Here is an 18,138-nt window from a genome sequence, read left to right as displayed (position 1 = left end):
GGGTGGGTCTGTTCACTCTGGCCCTGCCTCGTCCCTTGCACCGGTGCAGAGAGGACACCATGCCTGGTGCCAGGCACTCTGCCCAGGAGGGAGTAGCGCATGGGGCAGGGCAGCCCTCAGCCATGGAATGAGTCATGGGTGGGGCAGCTGGGCTGGTCAGAGCCCAGGGGTGCGGGCAGCACCAGGCCTGTCCCTCCAGGGCGGCATGAGAAACCAGACCTCACACAGCTGCCATGGCTCCTTCCAGTGGGTGCCCCTTGGGGACGGAGCAGAGCTGCCCCCATCACGGCCCAGGGGAGTCTGTGCACAGCCATCCTGGAAGCAGTCCCCATGTCCCAACAGCTCCGAGCTCAGCGACCCAGGAGGCCCTCCCGGGCAGGGTGCTCTGAGCCCTGGCTCCGTGGGGCAGATCTGTGGCTTTCTGTTGGCATGTGGGCATCAGCCCCCACACTGGTCCCCTTTGAGCTGCACACGCTGCCCCCAAGCTCTGAAGGCAGCTCCGGTGAGGCTGGGGTGGGGCACAGGGCAGCTCTGGGGGGGGGGGGGGGCAGCAGAGTGGGAGGGGCTGTACTTGCCCCACGGCCACTGGCTTCCAGGTGCTCCATGCAGGGACTGGGCCAGCTGGTGCAGTGGGCGCGTCTTGGCTGTTGCAGCTCCAAGCTGGAGAAGATGCCGTCCATCCCGGAGGAGCCAGAGCTGCCGGAGAACGAGGTGGAGCGCTTCACCATGCCCGACTTCCTCCACCCCCTGCACGACCTGGATGTGGTGGAGTCCAAGGAGGCTGTGCTGGAGTGCCAGGTGGCCGGCCTGCCCTACCCTACCATCACCTGGTTCCACAACGGCACCAAGATCTGCAGCTCTGAGGACCGCAAGATGACCCAGTGTAGGGCTCCGGCCGCGCCGCACCACGCTGGGCCCACTCTTCGGGGCGGGGAGGGGGCGCTGCACACCGTGCCCAGGCTGAGCCACGGCCGAGGCCGGGCCTCTGAGGGGCTGAGCACCCACCCTAACCCCCAGCAACCGCTTTTCCAGTCAGAGCCCTCGGTGCTTCCCCAGCCTGCGCCCCAGGGGGTGCCCCTCGGCCAGCTGCTCCAAGGGGACCCACCAGCAGAACTGGGGTCAAAGTAAATGGAATCACAGCGCCCCCTGCTGGGAGAGGCCGGGCCAGAGGCACCGGGAGCTCCCCACACCCAGCGACCCCGGCCCCACTCCCCACAGCACCCCCTGCTGGAGAGGCTGGGACTGGCGTAGCCGGGAGCTCCCCACACCCAGCGACCCCGGCCCCACTCCCCACAGCACCCCCTGCTGGAGAGGCTGGGACTGGCGTAGCCGGGAGCTCCCCACACCCAGCGACCCCTACGCTCCCATCAGCTCCTGTGCACACCCGGGGGGGGCAAGTGGGACAATTTGCCCCGGGCCCCACAGGGGCCCCCACGAGAATGTCTGAGGTCTGAGACAGGGAAGGGGCCAGTAGCGTAGCTGGGGGGCACGGGGCAGCGGCCGCTCCCCCACTGAGCACAAGGGCGCCTTGTCAATGTTTACTCACCCGGCAGCACTTCGGAGCACCGGAGCGCCGCCGGGTGAGTAACAGCGGCTGGCACCTTTCTTTACGTCCGCTCCCCCGTCCGCTCCACCTGGCTACGCCACTGGAAGGGGCCCCCAAAATTGCTTTGCCCCAGGCCCCCTGAATCCTCTGGGTGGCCCTGGCACTGTGCCCTGGTTCCCAGCATGCCCAGCTGGTGCTCTGCTCTGATTGGCTGCTCGGGAGCATAGCACAACAGCATCACTTGTCCTACTGTGGTTTTCACCCCCCTGCCCCCCGTGTGCCCCCCCGTCTCCCCGCAGACAAGGACACCCACCGCCTGCTGTTCCCGGCCGTCAGCCACGCCCACGCCGGCGTCTATAAAAGCGTTATTGCCAACCGAGTGGGGAAGGCCACGTGCTACGCTCACCTCTACGTGACAGGTGAGGACCCTGCGCCGGCCTGTGGGGAGCTGCCCCACGGCTCCGGCTGGGCTCGCAGCGTTTGCCTGCTGCGGCTGGGGGAGAAGGCGGGAGCTCAGCCGCACAGGGCTGGACCCGTGCGCGGGTGGCCGCACTCGTCTGCCTGCGGAGTGCTGTGCCGAAGGCCGGCTGTCCCCAGGAGCTCGCTGCCCCACCACAGCCCTGACTAACCGCCTGGCCCCGGGGCTCTGTCCCGTCCTCGCATGCTCCATGCGCCTCTGATGGACCACGGGGACGAGCGGCTGGCGTGTGCCGACTACGGGGACAAGCGCCGACCACGGGGACGAACAGCTGGCGTGCGCCGACCACGGGACGAATGGCTGGCGTGTGCCGACGTGTCCATGGTTTATGGGCGACTCCGCAGGAGGCAGCCGGGTCTGTGTCTTCAGGGCACTGCCGGGCATCTTGCCCCTACACGGAGCCCCAGAAGCCCTGGGGAAGTCACTGGAGCTGCTGCGGCCCAGTGGCTGCCAGGCAACGCAGCGGGCAGGACGGGCGCGGGGAGCAGAGCACTGCGAGTGGGTGGGGGGGTGGCTGTCCCATCCCGTCCCATGTGTCCCTCCACATGGCATGCGGCCCCCATGCGTGTGGGTCCGGGGCCTGCTGAGCCCACGCGACGTCCCGCGCCCACCCATGCCATGCCTGCCTCTTTCTTTCAGACGTGGTGCCGACTCCCCCCGACGGGCCACCCACTGTGCTGGCCGCGACCGGCAGGGCCGTCACGCTGACCTGGAACAAACCCAAGTGGCTCGACTCGGCCATAGGTGAGCTGGGCTGGGGGATGGGTGGACGGGCTGGAGACCCCCCCGCCGCTGGCACCGAGACCCCACGACAGCCCTGGCTTCCACCAGCACGTCTCATTGGGCTTGGGGCACGGCTGGGGGGCAGGAGCGTCATTGGGGGGGCAGTGTGGGGGGAGGGGAACTGGGGTGTCCGGGTGGGGGTGATGGGCACGCTGCCCGCTGAGTGGCTGGTCTGCCTGGCAGCCGCCAGGCCAGGCCGCAGCTCCAGGGACGCCCCGAAGATGCAGTGGCTGAGGGTCATTGACACCAGCCGCCCCGGGCAGCCCCTGCCAACATGTGCCAGCCGCGGCCAGTCCCTGCAGCTGTCGCCGGTCGTGACTCTTCCTGGCCACCGAAAGTCCACCCCTCCTCCACTCACAGTGCCCCGGGGGCCCAGCTGGGGGGGTGGGGGTGTTGGGGACATAGGGGCAGAATGGGGGAGGTGATCATCGCCAGGGGCTGTGTGTGGGGGAGGGAACAGACGCCAGGCGTGGGCTGGGCAGAGCCTGGGCTGTGGGGGAGGGGAGATGGGCCAGGCTGAGGCTGTAGGGGGCAGCAGGGCTGGAAGGGAAGTGGGGCTGAGCAGGGCTGGGGGCAGGGGCGGGGGCGGGGGGTTGATGTGGAAGAGATGGAGGAAGCTGGGGCAGGGCCAGGGCTGCAGTAGACAGGGAGAGTGGGGCTGGGTCAGGCCAGGGGTGCAGAGGGAGCAGGATGGGGCCTGGGCCAGCTTGGCACTGGGAAGAGGGGCAGTAGCAGGGGCTGGGCCAGCCCAGGGGTACAATAGGAGAGGGGGAAGGGCTGGACAGGACCGTGGGGCAATGGGAAGGGGGGCAGTGGTAGGGGATGGGCCAGGCCAGGGGGGCAGTGGGATGGGGAGAAGGGCAGGGCTGTGGGGCACTGGGAAGCGGGGCAGTGGTGGGGGATGGGCCAGGCCAGGGGGGCAGTGGGATGGGGAGAAGGGCAGGGCTGTGGGGCACTGGGAAGGGGGCAGTGGCAGGGGATGGGGTGCAGTGGGAGTGGGAGAAGGGCTGGGCCAGCCTGGGGAGGGCTGCCCCCCAGTGCTTGGGAGGGCCAGTGGCCGGGTGGAGCTTTGAGCTCAGCCGCATGGGGAGCCCCCCAGCCCTGGTGGCCTGGCTGGGCTGGGCCCATAGCCGTGGGGCGGGGTGGAGATGGTGCTGGGTGGGAGCCCTGAGATCATAGCATGGCAGTGGCCTCTCCTCTGCGCAGACCCCGCCTCGGTGACCTACAGCGTCCAGCAGCAGGTGCTGGGCACCAGCCAATGGACCATTGTGGCCACCAACCTGCGAGACACCTGCTGCACATTGCACAGCCTGGCCAAGGGGCTGCAATACCTCTTCCGAGTCCTCACGGCCACCGCCAGGAGCAGCAGCAAGCCCTCGCCTCCCAGCCAGCCGGTGCAGCTCATGGATCGGGGTAAGGGGGGGGAGCTCTGGGCCACCACCTGGGAGCTGCTGCCAGCCCGGCTGCCCTGTGTGTGGCCTGGCCTGGCCTTCAGCAGAGCCAACAGGAGGGATCAACCCCCAGAAGGCCCCGCTTAGCCCAGGAGCCCCTCCAGGTGCTGTTATCGCGCAGCACAGCCACATGTGGAGATCCCACACCCAGCTATATTGCATGAATGCTCCCAGAGCCTGTCATGAAACACACAGGGAAAGGCACCAGCCCATTCCCCCAACTCCCCAGCCTTGCACCCCAGAGCTGCACCGTCCTGCCCCGGGCAGAAGCCTGACCAGTGTAAGTTCATTACCCAGTCGGCCTCTCCCTCATTGTGCAGAGGACACACAGTAGCCTTGGTAACCTGAGCTGAGATTTTGCAAGCTCTGTTTTAGGTAAAGTATAAACCAGGTTTATTAACTTCAGGAAAGTAGATTGTAAGTGTTTAGAAATGGGAGGCATAAAAAGTCAGCGATAGTTACCAAAGAAAATAAAAGATAAGCGCCCAGTCTAAATCTTAAACCTTATTACACTAGGCAGTATTTAGATCAAGCAGTTTTCTTCCCCCACTGGATGTTTCAGTTCTTAATATAGAGGCTTCTCTCTTCGGCCTGGGACCAGTCTCCTCAGTTGAAGTCTTTGTCTTTCTAGCATTCTTGTTGCTTCCAGCGTAGGTGGGGGTGGAGAAAGGCAAAATCATAGAAGATTAGGGTTGGAAGAGACCTCAGAAGTTCATCTAGTTCAATCCCCTGCTCAAAGCAGGGCCAACCCCAACTAAATCATCCCAGCCGGGGCTTTGTCCAACCGGGCCTTTAAAAACCTCAAAGGAAGGAGATCCGACCACCTCCCTAGGTAACACATTCCAGTGCTTCACCACCCTCCTAGTGAAATAGTTTTTCCTAATATCCAACCTAAACCTCCCCCACTGCAACTTGAGACCATTACTCCTTGTTCTGCCCTCTGCCACCACTGAGAACAGCCAAGCTCCATCCTCTTTGGAACCCCCCTTCAGGTAGTTGAAAGCAGCTATCAAATCCCCCCTCACTCTTCTCTTCTGCAGGCTAAACAAGCCCAGGTCCCTCAGCCTCTCATAAGTCATGTGCTTCAGCCCCCTAATCATTTTAACTGCCCTCCGCTGGACTCTCTCCAATTTGTCCACATCCTTTCTGTAGTGGGGGCCCCAAAACTGGATGCAGTACTCCAGATGTGGCCTCACCAGTGCCGAACAGAAAGGAATGATCACATCCCTCGATCTGCTGGCAAAGCTCCTACTAATACAACCCAATTTGCCGTTGGCCTTCTTGGCAACAAGGGCGCACTGTTGACTCATATCCAGCTTCTCGTCCACTGTAATCCCCAGGTCCTTTTCTGCAGAACTGCCGCTTAGCCAGTCTATCCCCAGCCTGTAGCGGTGCATGGGATTCTTCCATCCTAAGTGCAGGACTCTGCACTTGTCCTTGTTGAACCTCATCAGATTTCTTTTGGCCCATGTAACAATGCTGGCGGGACCCAATGGAGAGTGCCAATTCAGGACAAATTGCTTAAAACAGGGCAGTCACAGCCCAAGGCTGGGGTTTTTCCACCTCTAAGGCAAACCCAGCCAGCCAGACAGAGAGGACTTTGGTTTTACCCCACTGGCTAACCACAAGTCACACAAGCAATTCCCTTAGACACTCCAGTTTCCCAGTATCACCACCAGTGCCTCTCATTATGGGGAGAAATGGTTAAGAAAACCAATACCCCAGGAAAAGAAAAAAGGTTCTCTCAATCCCAAAGGACCAAGCCGCAGACCCAGGTCAATATACAAATCAGATCTTACCCACAAATCACCCTGTTGCCAATGCTTTAGAATCTAAAATCTAAAGGTTTATTCATAAAAAGAAAAAGATACAGATGAGAGCTAGAATTGGTGAAATGGAATCAATGACGTACAGTAATGGCCAAGTTCTTGGTTCAGGCTTGCAGCACTGGTGGAATAAACTGCAGGTTCAAATCAAGTCTCTGGAGAACATCCCCAGCTGGGATGGGTCCTTCAGTCCTTGGTTCAAAGCTTCAGGGTAGCAAAGTCCCTCCAGAGGTCAGAAGCAGGACTGAAGACTAGATGGAGAAGCTGCAGCAGCTTTTTATAGTCTCTTGCCATGTGGTCTCTGCTTTCTTTGTTTCAAAGACAAGCTGCCCATCCCATGGCCTGGAAACACCTCAGAGTTCTGTGCATAGGCAGGTCCCTGCACACCTGGCTGAGTCCCCAGGTGTATCTGCCTTCTCCCAATGGGTCAGTTGTGTAGCTGATGGTCCTTAATGGGCCATCCAGCAGGCTAGGCAGAGCTGACACCAGTTTGTCTGAGGTGTCCCCCAGAAGCATAGTACAAGTTTGAACTACAGACAGTATAGAGCCAATATTCATAACTTCAACTACAAAAATGATACCCACACACAGACAGCATAATCATAACCAGCCAACCATAACCTTGTCTTAGACACCTCATTTGACTCCCTTTATATAAGATTTGGTGCCACTACAGGTCCTTGGTTACAACAATGATCTATACGGTCCCAGTTCAAATCAATAATGTCACAGCCCAATCCTCCAATTTGTGTAGGTCACTCTGTATCCTATCCCTACCCTCCAGTCTATCTACCTCTCCCCCCATCTTAGTGTCATCTGCGAACTTGCTGAGGGTGCAACTCATCCCATCATCCAGATTATTAATGAAGACGTTGAACAAAACTGGCCCCAGGACCGACCCTGCTTGATACTGGCTGCCAACTAGACATCAAGCCGTTGATCACTACCTTTTGAGCCCGACAATCTAGCCAGCTTTCTATCCACCTTATAGTCCATTCATCCAATCCATACTTTTTTAATTTGCTGGCAAGAATATTGTGGGAGTCTGTATCAAAAGCTTTCTAAAGTCAAGGAATAACACGTCCACTGCTTTCCCTCATCCACAGAGCCAGTTATCTCGTCATAGAAGGCAATTAGATTAGTCAGGCATGACTTGCCCTTGGTGAATCCATGCTGACTGTTCCTGATCATTTCCCTCTCCTCCAAGTGCTTCAAAATGGATTCCCTGAGGACCTATTCCATGATTTTGCCAGGGACTGAAGTGAGGCTGACCAGTCTGTAGTTCCCCAGGTTCTCCTTCTTCCCTTTTTTAAAGGTGGGCACTACATTAGCCTTTTTCCAGTCGTCCAGGACTTCCCACGATCGCCATGAGTTTTCAAAGATAATGGCCAATGGCTCTGCAATCACATCAGCCATGTCCCTCAGCACCCTTGGATGCAGCGCATCCGGCCCCATGGACTTGTGCTCGTCCAGCTTTTCTAAATAGTCCTGAACCACGTCTTTCTCTGCAGAGGGCTGGTCACCTCCTCCCGGTGCTGTGCTGCCCAGTGCAGCAGACTGGGAGCTGACCTTTTCTGTGAAGACTGAGGCAAAAAAAGCATTAAGTACTTCAGCTTTTTCCACATCCTCGTCACTAGGTTGCCTCCCCCATTCAGTAAGGGGCTCACACTTTCCCTGACCTCCTTCTTGTCGCTAACATACCCGTAGAAACCCTTCTTGTTACCCTTCACATCCCTTGCTAGCTGCAACTCCAATTGTGCTTTGCCTTTCCTGATTATACACCCCTGCAATCTTGAGCAATATTTTTATACTGTTCCCTAGTCATCAGTCCAAGTTCTCACTTCTTGTAAGCTTCCTTTTTGAGTTTAAACTCGCCAAAGATTTCACTGTTAAGCCAAGCTGGTTGCCTGCCATATTTGCTATTCTTTCTGCACTTCGGGACGGTTTGTTCCTGTGCGCTCAGTAAGGGTTCTTTAAAATACAGCCAGCTCTCCTGGACTCCTTTCCCCCTCATATTAGCCTCCCAGGGGATCCTGCCCATCACTTCCCTGAGGGAGTCAAAGTCTGCTTTTCTGAAGTCCAGGGTCTGTATTCTGCTGCTCTCCTTCCTTCCTTGTGTCAGGATCCTGAACTCGACCATCTCATAGTCACTGCCTCCCAGGTTCCCATCCACTTCTATGTCCCCTACCAAGTCTTCCCTCTTTGTGACCAGCGGGTCAAGAGGAGCCCGGCCTCTGGTTGGTTCTTCCGGCACTTATACCAGGAAGTTGTCCCCAGCACTCTCCAAAAACTTCCTGGATTGCCACTGTCCCTTATTTTATACCCTGAGTGCCTGGAGATCCTGAGCTCAGGCATGTCCTGATGGGCTTTGCTGAGTCACAGGGTTGAGCAGTCTCCCAGCGTGGTGCTTGTGCAACTGTCATTGAATGTAAATCCCTGATTCCAGCTCCCCTGCTGAGACTCTCAAACTTACCGCATATTTCAGTAACAACCATCCAGCAAAATCCCAGAACTTCCTACACACGAATGCTAGACACAGGGGTCCAGGGGTCCTGTTTTTGACCGGAACACCTGGGCCTGGCAGCTCTGTTCAGCGGTGCTGACTGGGCCATTAAAAGCCCGATCGGTGACGCAGGCAGGCTCCCAACCTGGCTCCGTGCGACTCCCGGGAAGCTGCCAGCATCTCCCTCTGGCTCCTAGGCGGAAGGATGGCCATGGGGCTCTGTGCGCTGCCCCAGCGCTAGCTCAACTGCTCCCATTGGTCAGGAACCATGGCCAATGGGAGCTGAGGGGGCAGTCCTGCAGGTGCAGGCAGTGACCCCGAACCCCTCCCATGCCCCAACCCCCTGCCCCAGCCTGGAGCCCCATCCTACACCCCAAACCCAAGCCCCATCCCAGAACCCGCCCCCCAGCCGGAGTCATCACCCCCTTCCCAACTCCCTGCCTCAGCCCAGAGCCCTCTCCTGCATCCCAAACCTCTCATCTCCGGCCCCACCCCAAAGCCCCCCACCAGAGCCCTCACCACCCCATCCTCCAACCCTCTGCCCCATCCCAGATTCCCCTCCTGCACCTTGAACCCCTCATTTCTGGACCCACCCCCGCAGTCCCAGCCCAGAGCCTGTGGCCTCTCCCACACCCCAATCCCCTGCCCCATCCTGGAGCCCTCTCCTGCACCCCAAACCCCTCATTTTCAGCCCCATCTCAGAGCCCGTACCTGCAGCCGGAGCCTTCACCGCCCCCCAACCCTCTGCCCCAATCCAGTGAAAATGAGTGAGTGAGGGTGGGGGAGAGCAAGCAACGGAGGGAGGGGGACGGAGTGAGTGCGGGGGGTGGCCTTGGGAAAGGGGTGAGGCAGGGGGCAGGGCAAGGGTGTTCGGTTTTCTGCAAATAGAAAGTTGGCAACCCTAGGTACACGTATTTGGACAGAACGATGGATTACAGGAGCTCAGGCCTTTCCTATGGTATCTGACATGGCCGGCTGTGCAAAACTGATCACCATTACACGACAGTGGTGAATATGGAGGTTCTGGGGTGCTGCTTTGAGGTACAGGGGCCACAGGGGGGCCATGGGGCCGGTCCCATCTCAAGTGGGCAGGGCTGCCAGGGAACCAGGCGGGGGAACGTGTCCCCCGGGGTGAGGAAACCCCCTAGCTAGGACTCTGGTGGGGAGCAGGCCCCTGCTGGGTCAGTTTCTTTCTGGGCAGAGGGGCAGAGAAGGGGGCTCAGGCCAGGCCCCACGGGCCGGGCTGCAGTTGCCGGGGTGACTGGGGGCTGTGTTGGCAGGGCCATACCTGGAGGAGGCCCCCGTCATCCTGGACAAGCCAGACGTGGTGTACGCCGTGGAGGACCAGCCAGCCTCCGTCACCGTGACCCTGAACCACGCGGAGGCCACTGTCACCTGGAAGAGGTGGGATGCAGCTTCGCCAGCCCCAGGGCTTGGGAGCCAGGACATCCATGGGGGGACTGGGACCTCTGTCAGCCTCTGTCACCCTGCGGGGCTCCCTGTGGCCCTGCCCTCCGGGGGAGCCTCTTGGAGCATCTCCAATTCCCCCGGCACCCCCTGAACCCTTGCTGGGGGGAGCTCCCGGCGACTCCAGCCGGCCTCTCCCAGCAGGGGGCACTGTGGGGGGCAGGGTGGGGCCCTGGCTGTCGGGGGAGCTCCCGGCGACTCCAGCCCAGCGTCTCCCAGTAGCAGACGCTGCGGGGGGCAGGGCGCTGGCTGTGGGGGGGAGCTCCCGGCGACTCCAGCCGGCCTCTCCCAGCAGGGGGCGCTGTGTGGGGCGGGGCGCTGGCTGTGCGGCTCTCCCAGTGACGGGGTGTCCTTCCCCCGGCAGGGGCGGGTTGGTGCTGGAGGAGCGGGCTGGTGAGCGGGAGATGAGCATGGCTGACGACGACCAGCACTGCCTGCGGCTCTGCCAGGTACACCGCGGGGACGCTGGGGAGCTCACCTGCGAGGTGAGCAACAGGCACGGCGCGGACACCTGCTCCATCAGCCTGCAGCTGGCAGGTACGTGAGGGGTCCTTCTCCCGCGTCCCGGCCGGGGGCGGGGCCTGGGCATGGGCCAGTGACACACCCCAGCTGGGGGGGCGGAGCCTGGGCACCTGCAGGCCACACCCCTCCCAGCCTGGGGGCGGAGCCTGGGCACCTGCAGGCCACACCCCTCCCAGCCTGGGGGCGGAGCCTGGGCACCTGCAGGCCACACCCCTCCCAGCCTGGGGGCGGAGCCTGGGCACCTGCAGGCCACACCCCTCCCAGCCTGGGGGCGGAGCCTGGGCATCTGTAGGGCAGGTCGAGGAGGCAGCCACCTGCTCCCGCCCGCGCTCAGGGGTGGAACGTCTCTCGGTCCCCAGAGGCGCCGCGCTTCGAGTCCATCATGGAGGATCTGGAGGTCGGGGAGGGTGAGACGCCGCGCTTCGCCGTGGTGGTGGAGGGCAAGCCGCTGCCCGACATCATGTGGTACAAGGTGAGCCCTGGGCCTCCCTGGGGGGTGAGGGAGCCAGGGACGCCCGTCAATGGATGGGACCTACCAGAGCCCCTGCTCTCCCAGCCCTGGGCTCCCCAGCTCTGCTGCTGCCCCTCAATCCCGATTTGCAGCCCCCGCCGGCCCCCACTCTCAGCTCCGCTGGTGCCCCTCTGTCCCATCTCGCAGCCCCCTGCTATGCCAGCCCTGCCCCTGCAAAGGAACAGGGGTGCTGGTCACCCTGGGTTCTCCAGGAGGAAGGTGAGTCCCGGCTGTTGGGGCTGGTCCCAGATGCTCTGGGAGGGGGGCGGATCCCAGCTGTGGGGGGCCAGAAGTCCTCGCTGCCACGCTGTGTGGTGGCCTCCCTGGCATTGGGCCAATGGCTGTGCGGGCCCCTTGCCCTGCGGCCCCAGGAGTGGGTGGCTGTGCTGGGGGGTGCCTGACGCCTGCACTCCCCCCAGGACGAGGCGCTGCTGGCCGAGAGCAGCCGCCTGACCTTCGTCTACGACGACAGTGAGTGCTCCCTGGTGCTGCTGGGCACCACGGCCCGCGACAGTGGCGTCTACACCTGCACCGCCCGGAACCTGGCCGGGGAGGTGTCCTGCAAGGCCGAGCTGGTGGTGCGCGCAGGTAGGGCCCTGCCAGGTCCCCCAGCCCCTCGACTCCTGGGGCACGGTGCCAGGCCTGGGGAGAGGGGAGCAGCCCAGAGGCCTTGGCGAGGGGCTCGTTGCAATGCCACACTAGCCTGAGCTGGGGGCTGCATCCCTCTGTCCACATGCCCATCACCTTGGCATCTAGGGACCATTGTGGAACATTTGGTTGTCTCCAGTGGGGGGGACGGTAGCGACGAGGGCTTTTCCATGGCCGTTCCTCTCCCCCACCCCACTCCGGCAGCCCACCCCCCTCGGTGCCATGGACATTTCCACCCCCCGCCCCAGTGGTGTGGCTGTTCCCACCCTCACTGACACCTGCCCTCCCTTGGTGCCAAGGCTGTTCCCACAGTCACGGACTCCCAGGTCGTGCCCATTCTTGGCCCCGTGCGGTCCCTGGGGGGAACCCCCTTCAATGCGACAGCCCTTCTCGGGGGGCCACTCTCTCAGGGGTCCAGCCCCTCCACCACTCTGAGCCTTTGCACGCCTGTCTCTGCCGTGGGCCCCTCAGGGAGTCCCCTCGCTCTGGCCCCCGAGGCCTCCCCCCCCAGAGGGAGCAATGTACCCCCTGCCCTGTTCTCTAGACCAGAGCAACTTTCAGCCGGAGTAACACAGGAGGGTTTATTGAGCATCTGACCCCAGCACAGGAAACTCTCGGGGCCCTCAGGCCTGGCCTCCCCCAGGCCAGTACATCTAAGTCTCTCCTGCATCCAGGTGGGCTCTGCCTGCTCCCTCTTTCCAGTCCCAAGCCCCCTGCTTCCAAGCTGGGTCTCTGAGATCCCCGCCCCCCCCCCCCGTCCATTGTCTTCTGTCCAGGTAAATAGGTTCGTAAACAGAGTCGCCTGGGTCTCCTCTCCCCACTTCCGTCTTCTGGCCCCTCTGGCTGGACCCGGCTGCTCGGGTCACCGGGGTCCCCTCTCTGCAGCCCATTGTCCTCCCGCTGGCCAGACCCGGCTGGGCCTCCCTGTCCCCAGTCGCTGGGGTCTCCATTCTCCAGGCCATTGGCCGGGGTCCCAAGTTCCCTCACCAGTGCTGTGTCCCCACAAACTCCCTCTCCCATCACCTCGTTAAACCCATAACGCCCAGAGAAACTGAGTCCCACCTCCTCTGCATGCAACCCATAGGAACCCCCGCACCCCACCCCGCCGGTGCTGTGGCGGTTCCCCTCCCTCCCATGCCATGCCTGTCCTTCCAGCCCAGCCGGAGGCAGCGGCCGTGGTGGTGGAGGAGGGGCACGCGGCCCGGCGGCTGATGGACCACTACGAGGTGCACGAGGAGATCGGGAGGTGAGGCGGGAGGGAGGCAGGTGCCTCTGGCGAGGGGCCGTCCCCGGGCGGTCGCACAGCAGGGCACTGGCCTCCGTTGGCCTGGTGCCCGGGCTCGGCTCTGAGTCCCTGCTCCCAGGTGCTAGGGCTGGATCTCCCACCGGGGCAGGACGGGGCAGGGCCAGGGTGTCTCAGCCCCCAGAGCAGGGACAGCCCAGCCGGCAGCAGGACACCGCTAGGAGCCCAGGGCAGCTCCATGTCCATGGCCTGGCACCAGCTTCTCTCCTGAGCCTGCCAGTGCTGGGTGCCGGGTCTGGGGGGCCCAGACAGCCCCCGTGGGGATGGCTCTTGGCAAGCCCAGGGGGTCAGCAGCTTGTCCACCCACTGCAGGTGGGGCAGATAGGGCAGGATTGGGGCTCCCCTCCCTGCATCACGGGGGATCGTGGCCTGGGGGCTCCTCAGGCCCCATTTTGGGGGAGGAAGGAGTCAGAGGGTGCCCGTCTCAGCATCTCCCAGGTTGGGGTGGGAGATTGGAGCCGGCTCTGCGGTGTGGACCAGGGGAGCGGTGTCCCTGCAGCTGAGGAGCTCCCGCCCCCCGCCCTGCAGCCCTGGCTGTCTGGTGACCCACGGAGCATCGACAGTGAAAAGTAACAGACGGGAACCGTGGGGCCAGCCAGACATTCAGAGCCATGGGGCTGGGCTGGCTGGTACCATGGGGAGAGTTCTCTGAGAACATCTCCTACATTCCCCCCAGCCCTGCCCTAGCCAGGCTCCCTCAGGGTGTCCCAGCTCCGTGTGCTGCAGCTGCCAAGCAAGCGAACAGCGTGTTCGGGCCGGGAGGGAAGACACAAAATACCGTGATGCTGCTGTTAAATCCACAGTCCGCCTGCCCCGAAATGCTGCGGGCAGATCTGGTCACCCCGTCTCCAAAAGATACATTAGAATTGGAAACGGTGCAGAGAAGGGCAACAACGATGATTACGAGTCTGGAACGGCTCCCATGTGAGGAGAGATGAAAGAGACTGGGGCTGTTCAGCTTGGAGAGGAGACGAGGAAGGGGGTGGGGGTAGGACAGAGGTCTATAAAATGATGGCAGGTGTGGAGAGAGTCAATAAGAAAGTGTTATTATTCTTCCCAACACAAGAGCTAGGGGTCACCCAATGAAATTAATAGGCAGCAGGTTTAAAACAAACAAAAGGAAGTATTTCTTCACACAATCCACAGTCAACCTGTGGAACTCCCTGCCAGAGGATGTTGTGAGGGCCAAGACTATCGCAGATTTCTAAAAAGCAATAGCTAAATTCACAAGGCTAGGTCCATCAATGGCTCTTAGCCAAGATGGTCACAGGCCCATGCTGTGGGAGCCCCTAAAGCTATTAGTGCCAGGATCCAGGAATGGGCGACAGGCTGGATCACACGATAATCACCCTGTCTTGTTCATTCCCCCTGGGGCACCTGGCGCTGGCTGTGGTCAGAGGCAGGACACGGGGCTGGACGGAGCGTTGGGCTGACCCAGGGTAGCCGTTCTTAGTCCTTAGCTTCTTTACCCGCTGCTGTGAGCGAAGGCCGGAGCTCTCCCTGCCGATGCTCAGCCGCCCTGTACTGCCCCTGGTCCTACATTCCCCCCAGCCCTGCCCGAGCCAGGCTCCTCCAGGGTGTCCCAGGCTCCTCCCCCCTTGATGTGTCCCCCAGGGTCCTGCCCTCCTGTCAGCTCTTCCATTGGTGCCCACACCACATCCTAGGCTCCTGCCAGCCCCCCGCTGAGCCTGGCCCACCCTCCTGCTGGCTGCAGCTCTCCCTGTGTTGCAGGGGGGCCTTCTCTTATGTGCGGAGGGTGACGGAGAAGGGCAGCGGGCTGGACTACGCAGCCAAGTTCATCCCCTGCCGTGCCAAGGCCAAGCAGTCGGCGCACAGGGAGCTGCAGATCCTGTCCCAGCTGGACTACGAGCGCCTCGTCTACTTCCATGACTCCTTTGAGAAGAAGAACGCCGTGGTCATTGTCATGGAGCTGTATCTGCTGGGGACAGCCCCATGGCCTGCCCTGGGTCCCCACCAGGCGCTGCAGGGCACTGCTCTGTGGAAGCTCACAGCACTGCAGACCCACATGGTGGAGTCTGAGAGGGCATTGATGGGGCACAGCCATGGGGGGGCGTGGTTCATGTCACTGGGGTCCAGGCAGGGAGCAGCTGGGGGGGGGAAGCTCACAGGGCCGGGTTCCTGTCATGGACTTGTAGGTCGTGCCCACTCTTGGCCCCATGCAATCCCTGGGGGGAGCCTCCTTCAGTGCGACAGCCCTTCTCCCGGGGGTCCTCTCTCTCAGGGGTTAAGCCCCTCCACCTCCTGGAGTCACACCTCTCTGAGCCTCCAGCACACCTGTCTCTGCCGTAGGCCCCCTCAGGGAGTCCCCTCGTTCTGGGCCCCCAGGGCCTCCACTCCGAGAGGGAATAATGCCCCCGCCCCTGATCTCTAGACCGGAGTGACTCTCAGCCAGCGTAAAACAGGAGGTTTATTGAGTATCTGAACCCAGCACAGGAAACTCTCCAGCCTCAGGCCTGGCCCCCCCTCAGCCCAGCACATCCCAGTCTCCCCTGCACCCAGGGGGGCTCTGGCTGCTCCCTCCCTCCAGCCCAGAGCCCCCCTGCTTCCTAGCTGGGCAGCTGAGATCCCCGGCCCCAAGCCCCCCCTCTGTCCATTGTCTTCCCTCCAGGTAAACAGAGTCATAAACAGGGTCACCTGGGCCCCCTCTCCCTGCTTCTGTCCTCTGGCCCCCCTGGCTGGAACCAGCTGGTCAGGTCACCGGGGTCCTCCCGCTGGCACTGCTCGGTCCAGACCACATTGTTCAGCTTTTCCTTCCTGCAGAGCTCCGTGAGGGGAGCTGCCAGGGAGCTAAAGTGGGGCACAAACCTCCGGTAGTATCCTGCCATCCCAATGAAAGCCTGAACCTGCTTCTTAGTCTGGGGAGCGGCCAGTCCTTGATTGCCTCCACTTTGGCCAGCTCCTGCTTCAGATGGCCACCCCCCACTTTGTGGCTCAGGCATGACACCTCTGCCATCCCCACCTTGCACTTTTCGACTCCTATGGTCAGGCCTGCATCCTGGAGGTGACCCAGCCCCCTCTTCACCTGGGACAATGGTCCACCACCGGCAAGGCCCAGGAGAGAGGACGGCTGGACCACCCCTAAAGCCAGCATGTCACCGACCTCTCTCTCCAGGTCCTGGGCTGTTTTCCCAGTGACCCTGAATGGGGAGCACCTGATGGGAGGCTCGGCTCCTGTCTCCACCCGGTGCACAGCCAGGTTAGTGAGCCCAGGCCGCTTGGAGAACAGCTACCGATATGAAGGCAGCACCCCTCTGATCTCAGCCTGCTGGCAGGGTGAGCTGGTCTGAGAGGGGAATTGACTCCAGCGAGGGGTCAGTCCCTGCCTCAGGGAGGAGTCCCACCAGGGGATCCTCTCCCTTCTCCCCCAGCCCACACACAGCCAGCACCAACTTCTCCCTGTCCCAATACGGCTTCATCATGTTGACATGATACACCCGGCGGCTCTGAGCCCGGTTGGACAGTTCCACTACGTAGTTCACCTCGTTTACTTGTCTGATGACCTTGAAGGGCCTGTCCCAAGCAGCTTGCAGCTTGTCCCTCCTCACGGGGATGAGGAGCATTCCCTGGTCCCCGGTGGCATAGGAGCGGGCACGTGCTGAGCGGTCGTACCAGACCTTCTGCTTCCCTTGGGCCCTGGCTAGGTTCCCCTGGCCCAGCCCATGAGCTCCCCGAGCTTTTCCCGGAAAGCCAGGACATGCTCCACCACTGATTCTCCATCGGGAGAGGCCTTCCCCTCCCACTCGGCCCTCATCAAGTCCAGGGGTCCCCTCACTCTCTTCCCATACAGCAACTCGAACGGGGAGAACGCTGTGGACTCCTGGGGCACTTCCCTGTAGGCAAACAGCAGGTGGGGTAAATACTTGTCCCAGTCCTGTGGGTGCTGGTCCATAAAAGTTCTCAGCATTATCTTTAGGGTCCCATTGAACCTCTCCCCCAGCCCGTTGGATTGGGAGTGGTACACTGAGGCCCACGTGTGTCGGACCCCACACTTCTCCACAAGCACCGGAGCAGGGTTGACATGAAGTTAGACCCCTGGTCTGTAAGGACCTCCTTGGGGAACCTCACCCTGCTGAAGATGGTCAGCAGCGCGTCTGCCATGGTGTCTGGCTGGATAGAGGACATGGCCACCGCCTCGGGTAGTGCGTAGCGAAATCTACCACCACCAGAATGTATTTCTTCCCCGACCGGGTCACCCTGCTGAGGGGCCCCACGATGTCCACAGCCACCTTCTGGAAAGGCTCCTCTATGATGGGCAGGGGTCTCAGCAGGGCTTTGCACTTGTCTCGGGCCTTCCCCACCCTCTGGCAGGAGTCCCAGGACCTGCAGTGCTGCATCAGAGACCCAGGGCCAGTAAAAGTCCTGCAGCAGCCACTGCCTGGTGCACTGGATGCCCTGATGCCCCGCAAGGGGGATATCGTGGGCCACGTACAACAGTCTGCGGCGGTACCTCTGGGGAACCACCAACTGCCTCCTGGCTTCCCAAGTTTCAGTTTGCCTTGAATCAGCCCATTTCCGGTACAGGAATCCCTTCTCCCACAGGAATCTCTCCCGGCGGTACTCCCCCTGGCATCCAGCACTGCTGTGGCCAGCCAGGGCCCTCAGCTTCTCCAAGGAGGGATCCTCCTGCAGCTCCATCTGGAATGAAGCAGTGCCTCAGTTTCCCCACCCTGGGAGAGAGGCTCCGGCCCAGCCCTGTTGGGCCCTACCCTCAGAACCTCAGTCCCCCACTTCAGGATGTCCTGTGTCTCTTGCTGCCTCTGGCTCCGGGTAAGGACCAGGGCGCTCTGGGTGCTCTCCGGCCAGTTCTCCACCTCAGTAGGCAGGTGATGGTGCACCCCAACCTCTTTGGGTCCCTCCTTAGCCCCCCCATGCCTTGCTACTGGCACCTTGATGGGGGCCCGAACACTTCCCTCAGAGTCATGTAGGCACCGGGCACTAGCTGGTCTGGGCCACCTCAGACCACGCCAGTTACCTCAGCGCCCGTGTCCCAGAACCCCTGGACACTCCTTCCCCCCACCTCCATGGGGATGAGGTGGCGATTGTCCCCCGGGGCCTGTCCCATGCTCACCCGGCAGATTG

The 18,138-nt window shown here is 61.7% G+C and overlaps 1 protein-coding gene across 3 annotated transcripts in view; it reads left to right on the top strand.

Moving 5' to 3' along the window:
- The window catches only part of SPEG (striated muscle enriched protein kinase), a 108,500-nt gene that overhangs the window by 59,680 nt on the left and 30,682 nt on the right, over positions 1-18,138 (top strand). For all 3 annotated transcript variants that reach the window (XM_043504758.1, XM_043504759.1, XM_038422417.2), the window contains 10 exons: positions 654-883; positions 1,846-1,965; positions 2,664-2,768; positions 4,014-4,220; positions 9,868-9,991; positions 10,419-10,591; positions 10,936-11,048; positions 11,507-11,675; positions 12,891-12,981; positions 14,770-14,970. In XM_043504758.1, the coding sequence (XP_043360693.1) occupies positions 654-883; positions 1,846-1,965; positions 2,664-2,768; positions 4,014-4,220; positions 9,868-9,991; positions 10,419-10,591; positions 10,936-11,048; positions 11,507-11,675; positions 12,891-12,981; positions 14,770-14,970 (1,533 nt within the window). The remainder of the gene's footprint in view (positions 1-653; positions 884-1,845; positions 1,966-2,663; positions 2,769-4,013; positions 4,221-9,867; positions 9,992-10,418; positions 10,592-10,935; positions 11,049-11,506; positions 11,676-12,890; positions 12,982-14,769; positions 14,971-18,138) is intronic.

This window comes from Dermochelys coriacea, chromosome 11, assembly GCF_009764565.3.
Source record: "Dermochelys coriacea isolate rDerCor1 chromosome 11, rDerCor1.pri.v4, whole genome shotgun sequence".
Lineage (NCBI taxonomy): Eukaryota > Metazoa > Chordata > Testudines > Dermochelyidae > Dermochelys > Dermochelys coriacea.
Note: the sequence above shows the minus strand (reverse complement) of the source record. Positions and strands in the feature narration are given on the sequence as shown.